The sequence below is a fragment of the Artibeus jamaicensis genome, unplaced genomic scaffold (genome assembly GCF_021234435.1).
Source record: "Artibeus jamaicensis isolate MK-2021 breed Jamaican fruit bat unplaced genomic scaffold, CSHL_Jam_final scaffold_1019, whole genome shotgun sequence".
Lineage (NCBI taxonomy): Eukaryota > Metazoa > Chordata > Mammalia > Chiroptera > Phyllostomidae > Artibeus > Artibeus jamaicensis.
In genome coordinates, this window is record NW_026522025.1 from 13,630,377 (window position 1) to 13,652,697 (window position 22,321).

The following is a 22,321-nucleotide window of genomic DNA, read 5'->3' on the forward strand; positions in this document are numbered from 1 at the left end:
TTAAAAGGAACTGCCAAGGAGTCCAGCAGTTTCTGTCTTCCACAACCTGAATCCCCACTGGTTTTTACAGCTGGAAGTTGTGACAGCTTCTCCTCCTGGCACTGGAACCCCACGCCTGGGGGCCTGGTGTGGGGCTGGAACCCTTCCCTCCTGAGATATACCTCCTGATTTTTATCTGCCACAAGTGGGTGTGGGACCAGCCCATTCCACATCTCCACCCCTCTTACCAGTCATTGTCATCTCTTCTTTAATTCTGTACTTGTTCTAGGACTTCCATTCAGCTCAGTTTCTGATGGTTCTGAGTGATGGTTGTTCTCTAGTTGTGATTTTGGCGTGGTTGTACGCAGAGGTGAGTTGTGTGCACCTACACTGCCACCTTTGGCATGTAGGGACACGTGCCACCAGCGCCTGCCACCGAATGTGTGGGCAGTAATGACGGCGGTTTCTCCTCGCTGTCACTTCACGTCCTGGCGTTTTGAAGCCCAGCTTCGCCCACCAGCCCCGGACTGACCTGACTCCTGTTGGGGTCTTCTTCTTGAACCTGCCTTTTTTTCTTTCTTTCTTTAAAATAGATAATAATCTTAATCTTACTTATGCTTACCAGGGAGAAGTGTAGGCGGAAAGCTCCCCGAATTTCTCTGGTGGTTATGTATGGATTAGATGGGACATGAGTTCATTTTAGTTTTCATTTTGTTCCTTTAGGGAAAGGGTTCTTGTATATCTTTTTTTCTTATCTAGACTTCTCAGTCATCTGACATGATTAGGTGTTTCTCGTGTAATAGTTTTAAGAACGAAACAGTCAACAAAAATGTCTTTAAAAATATGTCCCTTCACCGTCTGACGAGAGCCCGCGAGCGTTCACATCTGTGTAGCCCAAAGGTAGGAAGACCTCCTGGTGCCCTAGAAACCCTAAGTGCCACCTCCCTGCCTGGGAAGTTCTCAGCGATGTGTTGGTTGTGTTCCTTTCCAGGCTACAGCACCATGAGCCCGCAAGAGGACAGTGAAAACCCTCCGGGCAACAACGACCCCTTGTCAGCGGGGGTGGATGTGGGGAACCACGACGAGGACTTGGACCTGGACGCCCCGCCTCAGACCGCAGCCCTACTCAGTAACAAGTTCCACCACTACCGCTTACACCACCCGACCCTCCATCACAGCCACCACCTCCAGGCGGCCGTGACGGTTCACACCGTGGATGCGGAATGCTAACAGTCCCCTCACCTCTGTGAGAAGACGGGGCCTGGGAGATACAGAACATTCTAGAGGAAAAAGAACCAGCTTGAAATCCACAGCAAGAAACCCCTTGTGGTGGGGCCTTGTCCGGGGTGGCTTCACTCCACCCTGCCTGTTAATATGTTTGACAGAGGGAGAAGCAACGAAATCACACTTGGGAAGGTGCCAGGCTGGTTCTGGAATGGAGGGGAAATTAGCCTGATACATGAACCTGCCGTGATCCTGATGGAATGGAACAGAAGGCAAACCTCCAAACACAGAGATGAAACCCATCTCCAAACACAGAGATGAAACATTGGGAACCTTCGTTACACTGAGCCAGAGGAATGTCCCGAGGAGCCAGAAGCATCCAGCTCTCCTTAACTGGAAGAGGGAAAAATATGCCGAACTGGAGACTGGGACTGGGAGCGTGGCGTGCCGGAGAGAACTGTGTGCTTTCAGGATTTCACTTTGTTTCTTAGCGGTACCTAGATACCACGATTGCTGTATGGAACTCGTGTTAAGCTCTGAGTGATGCATCTCAATATTTCTAAGTAAAGGATTATTTTTCTACTATTTATTGAACTTTCAAACATTCTCAAACTTTGGGGGAGAGAAGAGGAAACATGAGAAATTTCCAGCAGTTATCCCTAGCTATTTTGTGTGTGATGACGTGGTTCTCTGACTAAGGAGTTCTGTTTCCTATTTAACTGGTATCATCCCACGGCCCTACTCCACAAAATGGGAAAATGAAGAAGTGTTTCTCTCTGACTTGTTTACACACACTGTCTTTAGAACATGATTTCGTGGACACACGCCTTTCTTTGTAATGCAAACAGTATTCTTCCCCTGTGTTTCACAGAGGTGGGAGAGGCAGAGAAACCCAAGAAGTTTTTAAAGGAATTGTGTTTCTTTTTCAAACTTACCCACTCCCCATACAACGCTTTTCTTAGGTTTCTACGAAACCTAATATTACAACCCCAGCCTTTCGGCGAAGGGAGGGTGGCATGTATTCTCCATGTTTCAGAGACTAGAGATCTGAAAATATCCCATCTCGAGTCTGAGAATATTGAATACCCAAAGGAAGAAGTTTTTAAAATCCAAAATTTTGATTGTGTGTTAAAGATTTCTCTTGAAATCATAGTTCGAAGCTGCTGCCAGTCATCCAAGAAGTTATCCACCAAACTGCTTTGTGATGTATACAGAGATTAATCAAATTGGGCTAATATAACATGGCATTGTAATTTTAAAGTAGTGTTCTAATCACAGTGATGTATTTTAGGCTCACATGTTGTGATTCCAATATGTTATAAAGATATTCTTACACCGTGTGTGTGGTAAATCTCCATTTATATGTAGTTGGCAAAAATTCACTGAATAATGTTTTAATGATAGGGTATTACGATATAATGTAAAAAAACGAATGGTTCTTCAGCAGTACAGGAAGTGAACTACGGGTGTTACCAGGACACCCCTTCGTTCTGTATATGGAGTTGCGGTCTAGTGGAACAAACTGTATGATGGACAGTTTTAGTGGTTGTAGTGATTTGTTAATGTACCACTGCTTGTGCCTCCAGGCAGGTAACATTCACTTTGCAGCCTGGCAGACTGGTTGCCAAACTGAAAGGAGACCTCCTTCTAAGGCTGGAGTCAACTTCAGGGGCTTCTCGACCATCTTGAACATGCAAAGAAACTTAAAAAAAATGTAATGGGAAAAATGAAAAGCAAATATTTTAAAGTGTGTGGGATGTAGCTCCCCTTCCTCAACATCTAAAGTTGTGTCATTAATAATGAATAAATGGTTATTCTCTAACTGCTGGAGAGAATGGATGACTTTCTTGTCTTCCCAGAAAATCAGACTTCTCCATGATTTACTGGTTTTTTTTCTCAAGTTCATCAGAACCTTTGCGTTACAATGCTAGCTTCCTCATGGGGGATGAGGGGGGATCTGGTGCCTTAAAAAAAATAATTACAAAACTTAGAGCTTAAAAATTAAAAAATGTGACAGTCTGCTCATCTATAGCAGCAGAAATATATTTTGTGTCTTTTGCGATAAGTAGCTCCCTTATCTTGAACTTTAGAGGCAAACAGTTGAATTCTTATACCTGAATAAGAAAACTTGTGTTTTAAGGTTCCTGTGGAATAATAGGACATACAGGTTTGTGACATTTGGATTGAAGTTTTGATCTTCTAAATGACCTTTTGTCCTCTTCCCTAAGGTTGCATATAATGTTTAAACATTTGTTTTTTGTATTGTTATTATTATTTAAAAGGAAAAATATGTTTTTGGAAACGTTTTATCATCGTGACCAATATTGTTCCCTTTTGCTCCCCTGACACCTGGCTTTGTGAAGCAGGGGTCCTGGAGGGAGAACCCGTCCGTGCCTTTCCTGCACTAAGGCCTCGTGATGTCTGTGACCTCCATCGCTCGTCTCTGTTGATAAGCACCAAGGGCTAAAGGTGTTCCAGGTCATGTTATGTAGCTAGAGAAGGAACCTCCCTACTGGTGGCCCAAACGGTTCAGACCCGAATTGGTTCTCATGGTCTGTGTTTATCAGCCTTTCAGATGCGTTTATCTTAGACCTTTTGGGAAATGTAGTTTGTCTTCCTCTATCTGGATTGAATTGGAATGCTCAACGAAACTTCTTTCATATTTTTATTTGAAAGCCTTTGTCAGATTTACCCAGACAGGTTTATTTTGCTTGTCAGAGTAACTGGTAGGTGTGGAAAGAAATCCTGGAAGATGACTCAAGCTTGCTTCCCTTTGGCAGTGGCCCGCTCTGATGGTTACATTTTTTAGATGTGTGTCTGGTAGAATAATCAGAACAGCCCGGTCTCATGTGTGTCCTTTTTGGCCTGTTTCTCAGTGGCAGAGTGCAGATTTTCCTGGCTCAAATACAGTGCCATATTCAGAATTATTTTCTAAATTTTCAGTAAAAATGAATCAGATGGAAAGATATATATGTCTATGGCTATTATGTATAACTGTATAATACAGTCTGTTTAATAGCTAAGGTGCATGTCAATATATATAGATGTGTGTACATTTGAGATTTTTCTGTTTCTCTTCCCCCCAGCCTCCCTCTTCAGTCCTACACTGGTCTTAAGGCATCTTTTTCATCCTTGAATTCAGTATTTCTTAACCCTTTTTGAAATTCAGTATTGCCCCTTCCTAAGGAGAAAATTTTTTACTTAATTTAAACTCATCCTTATAAGAGAAATTAAATACCAAAAGATAAGATTTTGTTGGAGAGGGTGGAGCTCTGGAGGACTACAAACCATTGTAATATCTGATTTCTTTGCCAAGAATCCATTTTCACCCCTTCGTGGTCAGTATCTCCCCAATTCGAGAATGTGTGTCTTGAAGTTCTGTCCTCAGCCCCCTTTTTAGTACTTGCATGGGGTGCTAGAGCACTGAATTGAAAACAAGGGGGCCAGGAGCTAAAACCAAAGCCTCTGATCCCAGGCTCAGAACTGCCCTGAACTTCTTCATCTCCTTTTCTCATTTCACATCTGGTCCATGGCCAAGTCCAAAGTCCTTGAGTAGGCAGTATCCTTGCATTTGTCTATCCCTTTCCATTTTGGGGACTGGTTTGTAAGCTGTCTGTATCCTCCACTGAATCAGTGATCTCTAGCTGGTTCCAGACTCCTTTTCTCCAGGTCCTTATTTATTCAGCAAATACTCACTGAGCTCTTACCTACACGTCAGACTTGTGAGTACACGGGAATGAATTAAGCAGAGCAATCCCTTCTCTCCCTGAATGTGGAGATGTAAGTGGGTAACAGTGTTTGCCCCACTCTTCACTGGGTAGCGGTGAATGCGATCCCAGGAGTTAACCTCATTCCCAGAGTTGTATTTCTCATTAGTCCTACCACAGTCATCGTAAATTCATCCTATTTACTTGGCCTTGAGTTCAGAGTCAAGGCAACCACCACAAGGCATTCCTCCTGCTGACTGGGAGAATATATGACCTAATCTGAACCCCATCCTAACTCTGGATTTCCACTAAGCAGATAACAAAGGTCCTTATTTGTGTAAGACCTTTTGAATTGGCATTTCAATATCTGCACCCAAAAGCTTCTAACATAGGCATTAAACAAGCAAATATAAAATGATAAATACAATTCCAAATATAGTTATTTACTGTGAAGGGAAAGAAAGTGTGACAGACAAAATAACCATAGAGGGGGAGTGGGCACAGAAGGAATCTGCTTCAGATTCGATGCTCATGGAGAGTGAGAAAGTGATGTTAAAGCTGCCGCTGAAGAAGGAGAGAGAGCCAGTCCGCAGGACAAGGTGGCGAGTAGGCTAACATTTGAGGCAGAGGAAATAGAACAAAAACATGCAGTGGGCTTGAGATAGAGAACTGACCAGCTAAGGGAAAGTGAAATGTAGGAAGATGGGATATTGTAATCCATGGAGGAAAAGTGGGTGAAATACATGGGAAGCCAAAAGGATCTTTTAAGAAAGCAGAGGGTGAAGCTATACTTTTAAAAGATCATTATGAGATGAAAATGGATCGTGGGGTGGCAAAAATGGAAATATGGATAGGAAGCCATTGCACACGTCTAGGTAAGATACAGGATGCTGGCAGTAAAGTGGAGGGAAGCAGAGTGGCCGAAAATCCATTTGGGAAGCAGGAACAGCACAGCTTGGTAATGGAGCAGGGTGAAGGGTTCCTGACTGAGATGATTCCAAGTGGTATCACTTTTTGCGCTGACTATGTTCCATATATTTAGTGTGAGGTGTCTAGAGTTGTCGAATTCATCCTACAAAGTTCAGCCCAGTAACTACTGATGACTTTGACTCACATGGAACGTTTGCTCAGTGACTAGCACTGTGGAAAGTTCTTCTCACCTGCTACCTCATTTGATATGAGCTCTGCTCAGTTAGCACCGTATGAGAGCTTCCGGTCTTACTGCTTTACTTACCTAATTCCCTCAGTGGCATGTTCCTGAGTTCACGTTCTGCTTACATCCAGAACCCCATTGTGCTGCGCCCGGTACAATCGCTGTGGTCCATCCAAGTGGCCTTCTCACCAGATACCTTCTGACTTTCCCCAAGTGATACATGTTTTTGTTTACACTTTTTGCATATGAGGTTTTTTTCCAGCCTTATTCAGGTATAATAAACATAAAAATTAAAAGATTTAAAGTATACATCATGATGATTTGATATATGCCTTTGTCGTGAAAGGATTCCCCCCATTTAGTTAACACATTCATCACCTCATTTATTTATTGAGAACATTTAAGTTCTGCTCTCCTAGCAAATGTCAGTTATAACACTGTTGTCAACTGTAGCCACCAAGTTTTACATTAGATCCTCAGATCTTACTCATCTGAGAGCTAAAAGTGTGTACCCTTTACCAACCTCTCCATTTTTCCCCTGCCCCCAGCCCTGGCAGACACTTCTCTACTCTGTTTCTGTGAGTTTGGCTTTTTTTTAAAGATTCTGCACATATTTGTCTTCCTCCGTCTGGCTTATTTCACTTAGCATAGTGTCCTTGAGGTCCATCTAGTTCTTTGCAAAAGATAGGATTTCCTTCTTTCCCGTGGCTTTTTGTGCACATTTTTAAAATTTGTTTGTATTTTCTCTTCTCTAAAGAGAGATAACTGCTCCTTTCACTCCAGCAAGTCTCAGTTCAAACAGCTTCTTCAACCAGCTTCCTTAACTCCACTTACCCACTTAAAAAGGAACCTCTGGCCCTCAACTCCAATGCTATTACTTCTGCACCACCAGTCATGAACTTCTAGTTCGTACTGGCTTAGGTGTTGGCTGCATTTTTTTTTAATTTTTAAATTTTAAATTTTTTAAATTACAGTTTACATTCAATGTTATTTTCTATTAGTTTCAGGTATACAGTCTGGTGGTTATACAGTCCTATGCTAGACAAAATGTTCCCACTGAATTTTAACATGAATTTTAAAAAAAAGATTTTATTTACTTATTTTTAGAGAAGGGAAGAGAGGGAGAGAAACATCAATGTGTGGTTGCCTCTCGAGCTCCCCCTACCAGGAATTTGGCCCACATCCCAGGCCTGTGCCCTGACTGGGAATCGAACCAGCAGCCCTTTGGTTCATACTCCAGTGCTCAATCCACTGAGCCACACCAGCCAAGGCTCATATGAACTCTTTTATAGACTCAACTACACTTGAGTTTTCTAAGGGCAAAGACTATTATTGCTCTTTGTGATGTTCGTGGACTATATCCTATACTTTATATGGCCTTCATTGTTTGTTTAAAAGATTAAAGTTCTAGAGTGTCAACTGCAGCCATAAATTAATTAGTTACAACATATAATAATATATACAGCACTTAAAGTAGTAGATGAAGCACACTGATTTTTCCACAATATTTGCTTAATCAGTTAGTGCAACACTTTCTTTAAACTGAAGTATAATTGACATTAGTTTCATGCATTCAGTATAATGATATAACATTTATATATATATATGTAAATGATCACCATGTAAGTCCAATCAACATCCATCACCATACATAATTATAAATTTTTCTCTTAAAACTTTCCAGATCCATTCTCCTAGCCACTTTCGAATATGCAACCCGGTATTTTGACTAGAGTCACCATGCTGTACATTGCCTCTGCATGACTCATTCACTCTGTAACGAAATCTGTACCTTTTGAACTTCTTTATTCATTTCACCCATCCTTAACTCCCCACCTTGGGCAACTAGCAATCTGTTCTCTCTCGATCGGCTCCATTTTGTTTGTTTGGTTCTCGAGTACAACAGCTTTTTAGAATATTGTGCTAACAATTAACACAGTGTTACATGTTTGGAAGTGTTTTAATGTTATCACTGATGTAAAAAGTCTCAACTCCCTAAAACGTAGTTTCAGTACATAGGCCTTTGAAAGGCTACCTACAGTTTATTATAATAATTTGTGACATATATACACATCAAAGTAAAAAATAATTCCTCTTGACTAAATGTGTAGTTACTTATCCAGTATAGTTTTTGTTGTTGTTTTACTTTTTTTACTAGGGAGCATCCACAGGTCACACCCCAGGGCACAAAGTCCAATCTAGTTTTAAACGGTATTTCTTTGGAAGAAGGTTCTTACTGCATATGGGAAGTTTTCAAATCCTGCTCCTTATAAGACTCCTTGTGTTTCTTTGACACTGTTCCTCTTCTGTCTCCGAGTGCTGCTTCATTGTTTATGGAACAGTGTACCCACTCGGATGACTGCCTTAGTTCATACTTCAGCCTGGTGCTTTAGCGGGGAAACATAACAAAGAGCTTGGCTCCCCTACAAAAGTATGTTCTTGACTTGCAGGGCTTTTGGCAACCCTTTATCCGGACCCAGTTTGCTCTCTGGTACATTCTCCTCAAAATCTGTGCCCACACATTCCCATATTGCCCAGCCCCACACCCAGTCCTGCCACAGCCACCACAGCTGCCCTACGTTCTACCCTGACATTTAGTTTGAAGTCCTCATCCCACATCCAGATTGTTCTCTGACCCCATCTTTCTCTCTTCCCGGAGGAGAGACTGTTCCAGCTCCTCTCTAGAACCAGCTTGTGTCCTCTTGGTCTAGTTAGCGACTTGCATGGAGTACGCCAGCCCGCAGTCCCATCCCCGGTCCTCCTTCTCTTTGAGCTGAAGGCGCTGGGGGGTCCCCTAGCCCAGGGTCTCCAACCCCAGCCGCAGCCTGTTAGGAACTGGGCTGCCAGGGAAACTCGCCTGAGCCCCGCCTCCTGTCTCCGCCCCTCTACCCCCCAGTCTGCAGAAAAACCGGTCCCTGGTGCCAAAACGCTACCTTAGCCTAATACGAATACAAACCTCCCTGAACCTGGCTTTTCCCTCAGATTACTGGTAGATGTTCCTCTGTCGTTCTGAACCAGTATTTTAAAATTGTAAAGAAAAGAAATGTAGGTTTATAATCTGAAATCAGACCTCTAGACCTCACCCTGGCCTCCTTCCTCAGCCTGTCTCCTGGCCTCTGGCCCTGGCCCTGGCCCTGGGAGCTTATCCTTTGCTGTGACTTCAGCTACAAGTCGCAGGACACTGCCCCTCCCAGGGCTGCACCCGAGATGCCTGTCCCAGTTGCTCTCATTTCCCACCAGGCCCATCGCAGCAGCGTGTCCATCGTCCTCCCATCTCCCTTCTTGCCCCTCCAATTCCTTCTCCACGGGGAGGTCCCAGTAGTCTTATTGTTATTGAGGTAAGTGGCACATACCTTAAAATTGAGCATTTAAAATATGCAATTCAGTGGCATTTAGTACACTTAAAATGTTATGTGCCCTGGCCGGGTGCCCTGGGTTTGTGGGTTTGGTCCCCAGCCGTGCACGTGTGGAAGCCAACCAATGGATGCTTGGTTAGGTGAAACAGCAGACTGATCGATAAATAAAAGTTGTTTTTAAAATGCTTTACAACCATCCCCTCCATCTATTTCCAAAAGATTTTACCACCCCAGAAGGAAAGTCTGTACCCATAAAGCAATCACTCCCCTTTTCCCTACCCACTAGAAGCTGTCAACCTACTTTCTGTCTCTATGGATTTACCTATGCGCACGTCATCTAAATGTGACATTGGCATCTGACATCTTCCACTTGGCATCATCTGTAGTATAGCATGTGTCAGTACTCGGTCCCTCTATGTGGTAGAATAATACTCCATTATACAGATATACCTCATTTTGTTTACCCATTCATCATGGGATGGACAGTTTGGGTGATTGCCACCTTTTTGACAGTTTTGTATGGTGTTACTTGGAGCATTTCTGTACAAGCGTTTGTGCGAATACCAGTTTTTCATTTATTGGATACGTTGCTAGGAGTTGCATTGCTCCGCCATGTGGTGATTCTGTGTTGTAACATTTTGAAGAACTGCAGCCCGTTTTCAGCGGAGCTGCAACAACGTGGGTTCCCACCAGCAGTGCCCAGGGGCTCCAGTTTCTCTACTTCGTTGGCAACATTTGTTTTTTTAGCCTTTGAAAAAAGTTATAGTCATCCTAATGAGTGTGAATTGTATGGGACAGAGCAATCTTTTTTCTAAATGTAAAATTAAAACCCGTTGCTGACTTAATATACTTAAATGTTTTGCCATTGCCCTCACCCTCATTTCGCCCTCGGGACAAAGTCAGTCTAACCCCAGTTTACCCCGACTCCCTTCATTCCTCTATCTTCTCTTAATTTCTTTAAGATTTTATTTATTTATCTTTAGAGAGGAAGGGAAGGAGAGGAGGAGAGAAATATCAATGTATGGTTGCCTCTCATGAGTCCTCTGCTGGGAACTGGCCTGCAACCCAGGTATGTGCCCTGCCTGGGAACTGAACCGTGATCTTGTGGTTCTCAGGCCTGCGCTCAATCCATTGAGCTACACCAGCCAGGGCTTTCTCTTAATTTCTTGGATTAAGTCTTGCTCTAGTCCACCTCAGGGCTGGTGCACGGCAGCGCTCTCTGCCCAGAACCCTTTCCTGAGCCCACCCCTCATGCCTCTGTCTGTCACATGGATAACTACTGTTCCTCCACGGATCTCAGCTTCAATGCCACTTCCTCAGTGACTACCCACGCGGCATTGGCTGCATTCCTCTGCTGGGGAAAATGGTTGTTTAAACTCCAAACTGGCTGTGGCGGCTGCTGCCTGCTAACAGAGAGGGGCCCGTAATCCTTAATGGGAAAATTCATTTTTAAACTGGCCCCTTCTACTTACAGAGGGGGAAAAATGAAAAACAAAAAACCTGAAGCTCTGAATCCTCTGCCCGTTTTTCTGTTCTGGGAAAGGATGAGGTTCCTCATTCTGTGAAATGGATCTGCCTAATCCATAGGGGTAAATGGAGCTTCTGAAGGGACTAGGAAAGCAAGAAGCTGAGAGACATGTGGGGAGTCCTGAGGCAGAAAGAAGACACCGAAGGGAAAGGCTCTGGTGCCCACGGAGAAAGGTAACCAGGGAAAGTCGTGCTGGGCACCAGGTGGCCAGGAGGCAGAAGGAGTGTTGGATTTCAGTTCGGCTGTTGCGCTCACACATCCGCCTTTCCACAGCTTCACTGGAGTTTCATAAACATTAGAAGCCGTGAGTGAGTGACTTCAGGGGCAGTCGAGGACAGAAAGGACATCCGTGGGGGCGAGAGACAAATGAAACAGTTGAGTGAAGCAAAAATTCAAAGCCAGAGGTGAAAAAAGCCCTGAGGTCTTCACAGAAATCTTGGGGCAGTCATTGGATTTCCTACAGGGCCTGGGAGAGAAGCTCCAAGCCGTTTTATTTACGTCTCCAGGACAGTGTGGCCTCGGCTGACCGCAGCTGACACGGCAGCGCCCTGTCCGGGTTATCTCCCAGCTTCCTGCTGTCACCGTCACCGCAGGTCCTGCCGCCTCGGCTGCCTTCCCCACCAGACTGAGCTTACAGTCCAGGCGTCTGTCTCAAGCAGGCACGTAAAGATATTTGCTGAGCGAATACACTTTTTTTTCTGACCTGAATTTAAGGCGGATTGAAAAAGGAACAAGAGATACTAAAATGGGATAACATCATATTTTTTTATTCAGGTCTCCTGAACTAGAAATAGTTGAGAATTCAAGATGCCTAAAGTGATGGGAATAGATTTACTTGTTAAACTAGTGAAAGAGATTGGAATTGCTTTATCATAATGTCCCATATAAGCACATCAAAACCAACTGTCAACTATAAAAATACCAGGAAAAAAATAACCCTGTGCTTATGACCCTGTGCTTATGGAGGAATGAAGACTTTTTTCAACAGGACCTGAAAAAGCAAAAGTCTTAACTAAGAGGTTGGTGTAATTTAAAATCTCTGTACTACAAAAATAGCCAACGCAAATTTAATTGCAAAAATAGAACAAAGGCTTGATGCTGCCAATAATAATATAAATTAAAATGCACCTATTTATAATAATTAATAACCTAATAAAACTATTATGCAAAAGAGGAATTACCCAATAAATAAAATCAGGCTGAAAAATGCTTCCCAGATAAGGTAAAGTTAAAGGAGTTCATCATCAACAAGCCCTTATTATATGAAATGTTAAAGGGACTTAGAAAAAGAAGATGATCAGCAATATGAACAGTAAAATGTGAGAACGGTAAAAGGGAAATATGAACAACAAACAACTATCAACAACTGAACCTAAACAAAAACAAAAAACTAAGCAAACAACTAAAGCAGGAACAGAATCACAGAAATGGAGATCACATGGAAGGTTATCAGCAGGAAGGGGGAGGAAGGAGAGAGGAGGAACAGATACAGGGAATAAGAAGCATAAATGGTAGGAATAAAATAGACAGAGGATGGTTAAGAATAGTATAGGAAATGAAGAAGCCAAAGAATTTATATGTATTACCCTAGACATGAATTAAGTTGCAGGGCTGGAAATGATGGAGGAGGGGTGCAGGGCAGAAGGGAATGAAAGGGAGAAAAAAATGGGACAACTGTAATAACAGTCAATAAAACATACTTTAAAACATTTTAAATAAAATATCAAAGCAACAAATAGCCAGTAAGCATATGAAAACATGTTCAACCTTTCTAGAATTAATGAAGTGCAAATTAAAATGAAATAACCCCCCCATGGGTGGGCCAACATTTCTAAGTTTTATAGAAGTCTAAGCATTATTGGGGGCATGTAAATTAGTATATTGGTAAATCTGTTGAAATGTAAGTGGCGAGCACTGTCTGACCCAGAAGTCCCACCCCCCACAGGGACCCTGCAGAATGCCTGTGTGCACCAGGAAGCATGACAAATATGTGCACTGAAGCATTTGTTGGAATGGAAAGTTTGGATACCATCTCAGTAATGACTAAATAAAATGTGGAATATCTGCTTTGATGTACCATGCAGCGGCTTCAAAAAGAAGGTGGACCTCTGTGCACAAACGTGGTCATAGCTGCAAGGACTCACTGCAGAGAGAGACTGCTCATGTGACTCCTGCAGTGTGCGGGTATGTGAGTGTGCAGGGAAGAAGGACTGAGAGGACCCACAATGACAGAGCCCGGTAATGGTCTCCAGGAGGAGAGAAAAGGGCAGCAGTAGCCAAAGGCTAGGAGACTTCTGACCTATAATGTTTACAATTTTTGCAAGACAAAATGTAATCATATACTGTTTTTATCATTAAAATCATTTAAAATTAGATGCACAGCAGTAAGACACTACTTGGCAATACGAAAAACGGACTACTGAGGCACAAAACATCGCAGTTGAATCTCTCAGACGATAATCTAGACAAATGAAGCCAGATGCAAGGATGCATTCTGAGTAAGCCCATAGAGCTAAAGTTCTCAATGGGCAAAACTAATCTATAGCCCCCCAAAAGATCAAAGCTGTGGTTTCCTCTGAGGGTGGAGAGACGGACCGGTGAGGGGCAGTAGAGTAATGGAAAGGTGGGTCATGTGGACAAATTCATTGGTTAAAACAACAGGTGTGAGATGAGCATGTCAATGCATGCAAAGTTGACCTCAAAGATTGAACAAAATCACAAGTGTCTAGTTTACTGTCATGATAAAGAGTTTAAATTCTCATTCTGCCCAGAATTAATCAGCCCCTCCTAAAACATGTTCATCCTCTATGTCCCTTCTCTGCCATCTGCGTATTGGTCATGTCACCCAGCTCAGCTCAGACTCCACAGGACAATGACCAGGCCGGTCCGGCCCCCGCAGAAGCACGGTGGGCAGAAATGAGGAACCTGCCACGTGTGTTAACTGTCGGTGGCTGGCAGGTGTCTCTGCCTGCGGAGAACGTGTGCTGTGTTGCACGGCCAGCCCCACGAATGGGACCCCGGAGAGGAATTGGGAGCCATTCACTGCGCTAACTGATCGGCCTGAGCTTGTGTTCAGGAATCAATTTACAGAGATGGGAAGCAGAACAAATGAATAGGAAAAGGATACCAGCTCAGCCTTTTAATTATGGAAAAGTTGGAAAGGGCAAAGAGACAAGGTGAATGTGCGTCAGCTCTTAGGAGAAAGAGGCAGCCTTAGAGCTGCTGTTTGTTTGGGGGCCTCTGAGGGCCGTGGCCTTTTCAGGTTGAGTCCCTTCTTTATGTTTCATAAATATAAAAGGTAACGGGATGCCAACATGAAATTTCAGCAAAGATGGGACCTATGCTGGGAGGATGGGGAGGGTATTGAGCCAGAGTCCTAACAGGGGATACCAACTTCCAACCAAATAAATGAAAAGATTTAAAATGTAAAATACTTGGGAGTCTGTATGAGGATTAAATGAATTGTTGCATTAGAAAACCTCCTGGCTTTAAACAGCTGCCCTAAATGTTATCTAGATATAGTAGCAGCAGCCAGAGCAGGAAACTATGAAAGTTCACATAATTCACATAATGAAAGTTCACATAATGAAAGTTCACACAATTTTGGCTTTTTTGCAGACATTTCTTACTGAATTGTAGGTTGCAGATTTAACTCGACCTATCTCAGCTGGAAGAAAAGGCAAAGGAAAATAGGACAATGTTGTAACTTGGTCCAGATTGATCCAGGACATGGTGGTTTCCTGCTTTGGGTTAGAGACGGATGGTGTGGAGACCCCATCAGTCCCTGGGGGAAGCAGACAGTGCAGGAGCATCCAGATGAGGGAGGGAGGGAGGTACGGAGGCCAGAGTGCCCTTGTACCAAAGTCATCCAAGTTCCAGACCTGAGCTAACCTCTGGGCTCTCTGCTCCTCTCCTCACTGTCTTAGAAACCTCATCCATTAATGAGCTGACTGGCTGGTCCTCAGCTGGAGGACTGGGCCCAAATTTATGTGGATACTTCCCATTTTTCAATTTAAAAAATTTGTAATATGATAAAATACATATAAAATTTACCGTTCTAGCCACTTGCAAGTGTACAATTCAGTGACATTAAGTACGTCAGCACTGTTGTGCAACCGTCACCACTATGGCCAAAACCTGTCATCTCCCCAAATGTGTTGGTAATTTCTACTCCCCCTGACTTGCAAAATGATAATTCCATAACTTAATATTAGAGTGAGAGGGAGCTTGGAGATCATCTCCAATCACCCCATTTGTACAGAAAAGAAAACTGATACTCATAAACGTTTTATTCCAGGCCACACAGTTAGATAATGGTAGAGCTGGAGCTCAGATCCAGACTTCTTGATTCTTAATCAAGAGTTCAGTTGCCCACAAACTGTGTCTATCACAAACTCTATTTTGTTTCAACTATTTCTAGCTATTTCGATGAATTAGTCTCGTGTAGGCATCATAACATCAAAGGCCTACTGGAGTTTAGAGGCACAAGACAGACACTGAATGTGCTTTCCTTCGATATGTGAATTAATAAATTGGACATCGCCCACTTGAACATTATTGCCATACCATATAGATTACCAGTTTTTAAGAGAAAAGACAAAAATTTAGAGTTGTATGTGAAACATTTTAATATTAAACATTATATGGGAGAAAAAAGACATGTTTGGAGGTCACAGTCATAATTCAGAGCTCTGAACCTGCAGAAAGCCAGGTGTGCTCTGTACCAATCACCAAGAAATATGAGTCCTCATAGCATGTAATAGATGTGGAGTAGATGTTTATTGGATAAGTGACTAAATACATCATGAATTCACTCCATCACATTTTCTCCACAGGCTAGAACACTAGAGATATTCAAGGAAAGCATATAAAGAAGATTCTTATATTTACTGGGAAGTGAAGTAGTTAATCAATCAAGTCACTTATTTACTTATTCACTCACTGGTTTACTGGTTCACAAATTCATTGATCATATACTGTGTACTAGGCTCTGTGCTAGATATTGGATATGCAAAGAACAGAAATGCACAGCCCTTGTCCCAGGAACTCATGAGCTCATGTCAATAATTAGAATGCAATGTTGCAGCTCTAGCCAGAAAAATAATGCCAAGTTCAAGTGTAATGCAAGCGAGTGCATTACAGGTGGGGAGTGTTTAGGGCCTCAGAGAAAGGCAGGAGGGCTAGAAAAAAATGAGAAAAAAATAAACAAGTAGGGCTACAGCAGACTAAAAAGGTTTTGCACAACAAAGGAAACCATCAAGAGAATAAAAATACAACACACAGAATAGGGGAGCATTTGCCAATGCATCTGATAAGGGGTTAATATCTAAAATTTATAAAGAACTTACAAAACAGCAAAAAATCAAAAAACCATTTAAAAAATTGGCAAAGGACCTGAATAGACGCTTCTCCAAAGAGGACATACAGATGGCCAATGGACATATGAAAATATCACCAATTATCAGAGAAATGCAAATTAAACCCACAGTATGATATAATCTTACACTACTCAGAATGACTGTCATCAATAAATCAACAAACAAGTGTGGCGAGGATGTGGAGGAAGGGGAATTCTTTTGCACTGTTGGTGGGAATGCAGACTGGTGCAGGCACTGTGGAAAACAGAATGGAGGTACCTCAAAAAGTTAAAAATGGATCTGCTTTTTGACCCAGTGATCCCACTTCTGGCAATATATCCAAAGGAACCCAAAACACTACTTTGAAAGAACAGAAGCACCTCTATGTTCACTGCAGTGTTATTTACAATCGTCAAGATATGGAAGCAGGGCTAGGATGGGAGTAAAAGAAACCTTACTTGAACAACAATTAAAATAAAAAAATATTTTAAAAAAATAAATTAAAAAAAAATGGAAGCAGCCCAAGTGTCCATCAGTAGATAAATGGATAAAACAACTATGGGATATATTCACAATGGAATATTACTCAGCCATAGAAAAGAAGAAAATTCACCCTTTGTGACAGTATGGATGGACCTGGAGAACATTATGCTGACTGAAATAAGCCAGTCAGAGAAAAACAAATGTGATATGGTTTCTCTCACATGTGTAGTCTAATGAACAAACAACTAACAAGGAAAATGGGGACAGACTCATAGATGGAGAGCAGACGACAGCTATGGTGGTGAGTGAAGTTAGGGGTGGAGGGATTGAGGAAAAAGGACCCATGGACACAGACAATAGTGTGGGTATTGCTGGGGTAAGGGGGGTATAAGGGGACTAAATGGTAATGGAAAAAATACAAATAAAGTTAACAAAACATATCCATTATGTAATGGTATACCTTGCAGTCATTGATAATTGTTTTTAAAGAATATTGATTACATGAAAAGTGTATAAAACATAGTATTAAGTTTTGGAAAGAATACAAAATTGTTATGTTTAATACCAGATTTAAATATATAGAGAAATAGATTAGTCTGCATAGACAGAAGAGTTAAAGTACATATACTAAAATGTTACTAGTGGATTTTTAACGTCAAAACTACAAGTATTTACATTTTTCTTCAATATTTTCCAAACTTCTCACAGTGACTATTACTTTTTGGTTAAAAAAAGTTAATTTACAATGCTATTTTGGACACGTGCATTACTTGTCTAGCTAGACAACTTGTCTGGGAGATGTCCCCAAACTCCCCCTCTAAATCCATTAGGTCAGGAACCCAAGTGTATACAATGACCCTGACCTCTTGCTGACAGTCACTTGGTCCACAGGGGGGCTTCTGATGCAAATGGGGTCAAGCATATTACAATTCCTGAAAGCTTGGAGATTAAAATAATTCTCAAATCATGTCTCTTTTCATGGAAGAAATGTAAACTTCAGTGCTCGAGGGAGATCATTTTTCAGCTTTGTGGTCCAAGGAGGCAAGGAAAGTAGGCCTCAAGGTAGAAAAACATGTTGCTAATGCACAGAGAGAGGAGACAGCAACCAAACGTTGCCAGACTCCAATGACAAAAGCGCTCCCCCTGTCATCCTTGCTGAAGTCCTCAGCACTACCCCTAAATTCTGTTAGATAACCATGCACTTATGAGAAATCCCCCTTTTTTGCTTAATGTGAATCGACTTGACTTCTGTTGCTTGAAACCAAAAGGTCCACCTAACACAAATGTCTCTTTGGTGGCATAAGGAGAAAAGCCAAGCTTGCCAACTCCTTCAGAACGATCTCTGTGAGGACAAGGACTGCATTTCTCAGCTGAGGTTTCCAGCACGGAGTCCCGGGCTGGGCACAAGGTTGGCGCCCGCCACGTGCTTACCTTCTGACAGCCGAGAAGGATGGGTGTGTTGCCCTGCCTTTTTCTCACTTGCACTGTATTCCCCTTTCATAATTGTGTGAGGAGTAGGGAAAAGGACATTTCTGAGTCCCTCGCCACTCACTCTACAGAAAAATACTCTATATTTGTGGCCTGGGAAATGTCATCTTCTGTTTTCTGAGTACCGTGCTCTAACCAATTACGCCACCGGAGCTCCGTCATCTTGTGTTAAATTCCACTTACTTGGCTCTCAGATTCACTTGTAATTAAAGGCTGGGCAGAGTTGAAAACCTCTTCTTGATGGCTTGGGGCAAAAGAGCTTCATGTGGAAAACACAGAAAGTTTGTCATCAAAGGAAAAGAATGGAAATCGATGTATAAACGCAATCAAATGGCACTTTCTACCACGTATCACTCCTCTGTCAGACATTTGGGAGCAGCCGGGTGCTGCCAGCCCACTCTCTGCTGTACACATCGGGGAGTTACGGGGACACAGTGCAGGAGCATTGGAGTTCAGTCTTTTCTCCCAAGGCAATAGAACAAAATATGTATGGTACATAAGTAGGGTGACATTAAAGTTGGGGGGTTTTAGACACGATGGAACTAGGTCAAATTTCTAAAGTTTCCAACAGCTCCAAAATAGTACTCTGGAATTAGGAGCATGTGCTTCACAGTTGAGAAACCACTTGCATTAGCAGCATTAGGGAATGTGAATGGTGTGAAGTCTTTAAGAAGTTATCTGGCCCACTAAATTTAAATAGGAGGCTTAAAGGCTCAGGAAATTGTGTAATGTACTACTTTCAAATCAGAATGTCAGGCTGTTAATTGATGAAGTGAATCGCTAATTTAAAACTCTCTAACACACCAGTGGTTTATACAATTTTATAAACCCTTTGGGTATAGCAAAAAAAAAAAAAAGAAAAGAAAAGAAAACTGTGTGATTCATAGCCATCCAAATATTTTAAGTGCATTTGCTTTAACTCTGGGAAATAGATGTGTCATTTTCACTCAAACAGAGCCTGCTAATTTGAGACTTAATACTTGGGTTAAATTTCTCTCTAGAATCCTGATGTTCACTGAGCCTCCGCCCCATGCCAGCCGTTGTGCTTTGCACTGGTGATGTGGCAATGAAGGGAAAGGACAAGTTCTGCTCTTATATGGCCATCCTGATAAATGACCTTCAAGTTAGGGTCTGAAGGATGAGTCACAGTCATGGGAACAAGGAAAGGGGAGGGATTTGAGGCAACAGAAGAGCATATGAGAAGTTCTGAATAAGACAGAAGGCTTCTTGAGTTGTAGTTTTCCACATGCCCCTAAATTAATCAAGTGTTTTTATTTTCCGTATTTTATGATGCAATGGTATCTTGGGACCTTGGAGACTGCCCTTCTGAGGTTTTGCTAATGCCTACAGACTGCAAACCAGGCAAACCTGGGTCCATATTCATATGCTCCCTTTTGTCAGGCTCCTGCAGTCCCGGGCACTAGGCCCTTGCCCTACATCACCCGAGGGCCAAGCGCAGTAACGGACTGCCTCTATCGCCCAGAGCCTGCTGGAATCGCTCAAATGCACCAACCCTACATCTGCTCACCCTGCCTCGTTTTGCCTTTTCTACAGAAACCACCACAAAGGCTGATGCTTCCATCCTCCCAATGTTCCTTCTGCCTCTTAGCCGATTGGGGGGTTTCCCCGCGTGGTGTGGCACTCCCCCCCACTCTTGGGAACAGTGAGTAACAAAATATATTTTTTCCCAGTTTTACTAAGATATAATTGGTATATAACATTGTCATTATATAACATTAGTTTTAGGTATAGAACATGATGATTTGATATGTATATATTGCAAAATCAGATAACATCCATCAAACCACCTTTTAAGTAGCAGTCATCTAATCTGCTGGCCTCACCTGAGTAAAAACAAAATTCCTGGCATTTTAAAGCAGTACCTAACTCACATAATGTCATAAGTTAGTCAAAATGGAGAAAACATGATCAGGATAAATACTGCCAAGACCAACATTGATATGTAGACTACTATAAATACTTAGAAAGCAAAAATGTCATATAAAACAGCGCATGGCCCTCGCTCACTCAGTGTATATTTGTGGAGCACAGGACATGCCAGGCACTGTGTTAGGTACCGGGATACAGTAGTGAACGAAACAAAGATCTCAACTCTGTAGAGCTTACGATGATGAGTGCTAAGAAACAAAACTGCAGGAATGTGGTAGTCAGGGTAGGCCTCACTGACAAGGTGAGATTTGATCAAGGACTTGGAGGAGGTGAGGGTCCTGTGGGTATCTGAGCAGGAGCCTTCTGGGCAGAAGGCACAGAATGGCTCCAGGACAGGTCGCTGGGTGGCTCTTTGCGGAGCACAGCACTGGAACAGTGTGGCTGGAATACGGCAAACGGGAAAGACTGACCACATTACAGGAGTGACGAGGTTAGAGGTAAGGAGTAGGAGGTGCAGGAACGGCAGACGGTGCCAGGCCTCGTGTGGCATTTTGAGACGCTGCTGGACCAGGCCAGGCATGCTTTCTGCTCTCAGGGACTTCACACAGGTCGGTCCCCCCACTGACTGCTTTTCTTCCTCATACCCTGCGATGTCAATGGCCCCTGTCCCTTTCTTGTCTTGCTCAAACACCACCTTCTCAATGCAACTGGTCCATTCTATCTGCACTCTAAGTTCCCTATATCCTGCTCTGGTTTTTTTTTTTTTTACCAAATACTTATCTCCTAATATAAAATAAAATTCATTCATTTATTGTTTATTTTTCATCTGCCCCTACCAAATGTAAGCTGAACAAGGGCAGGGGTCTTTATTTATGTTCACTGATGTATTCTAGGTACCTACAATAGTGCCAGCTTGTAGTAGTTACTATTGAATTACCCCATTATTATAGGGTGTATTTGATACAGGCCCTACGGGACCCCATCCCGTACATGCTGGACCCGGTTCTTCTGGTGCACTGGGAAGGGGAAAATAACCCTCAGGGGAGTTAGGGTGGTGATAACACCTGAGAGTTCCTGAGTGCTCCCCCTGGGCTAGACGCAGTTCTAAGGGCATCGTGTGCAGTAAATCATTTCGTTCTCACCATGCCCCTGTGGGGCGGGCACTTTCACTGCCTTCATTATCCAGGAGGAACTGAGACACGGAGGTCAAAGCACAGGAAGGTTCTGTGACCAGTGTCACACAGCCTCTGAGAGCGAAAGTCGGACTTTGAATCCAGACAGTCTAGACCCAGAATCTATGGCCCTCACTACCTCTCTCTGCACCTCCCAGAAACACATGGTTTCTGGGAATAAAGCCCCAGCGTGACTGTGGACGGGAGAAGTAGTTTGACCAGTGTTTGCAAAAGGTGGGAGAGGCCTCCTCTTATCATCAATACAGTGAAAAACTAATTAGAAATTTTTTCATTTTTGGAATCTTAAAAGAGCAAGTCAGTAAGGGTTTGTTTCACTATTTTAACATTTTCTTGCTTTTTCTTATGGGTGGGAGGGAAAAAAATTTTTTTCCCAGCATTTGTTTATCATTCTCGTATTTCCCTCAGTGACTTGTTTTCCCAAGTGAAATTCTTGCTTTAGTGTAATCTTTTTTGCATTAATGGAAAAATGGTATTTAAGGGAAAACTAATATTGTTAATAACAAACCAAATTGAATATATAGCCTGTAATACCTAATTGAATCTATATACCTTGTAAGTATTTTTTGACTGAGAAAAAAGTGGTGCCATGTACCCAGCAAAGCTTATTTCTACAAAATGGAAATTGGTTGAATTGGTCTTCCCAGCGCTAGTTGGGTCTTTTTATTGCTACACTAGTGGGAGAATTTATACAGTTCTCTTCTTCTGTGTTCATCTTCCATGATGATTAAAAATTTAAATAAGCTCGCCAGCAGGGCTGTTTGGCAGCTGTTGTGCCTGTTAAACGAGTGCATGTTTAGAGCATTCCATTCAGCCGAGTGGAAAGAACTTTAAAGAAAACCAACCTAAGTGCCCGGGGAGTGAAGAGGTTACACATAATTCAAGTGAAAGCAATAGACTTTGGATTTGTCGTGAACAGATAATATTGGAATAGGCAAGAACGTCCAGTCTAATTATAACCTTGTG

General features: G+C 42.5%; 1 protein-coding gene across 1 annotated transcript in view; it reads left to right on the forward strand.

The window, feature by feature from the left end:
- The window catches only part of CACHD1 (cache domain containing 1), a 212,687-nt gene extending 209,662 nt beyond the window's left edge, over positions 1 to 3,025 (forward strand). The window contains exon 27 of the mRNA XM_037136252.2: positions 971 to 3,025. Within this exon, the coding sequence (XP_036992147.2) occupies positions 971 to 1,209 (239 nt within the window). The 3' untranslated portion in view covers positions 1,210 to 3,025. The remainder of the gene's footprint in view (positions 1 to 970) is intronic.
- Positions 3,026 to 22,321: the final 19,296 nt, after the last annotated feature.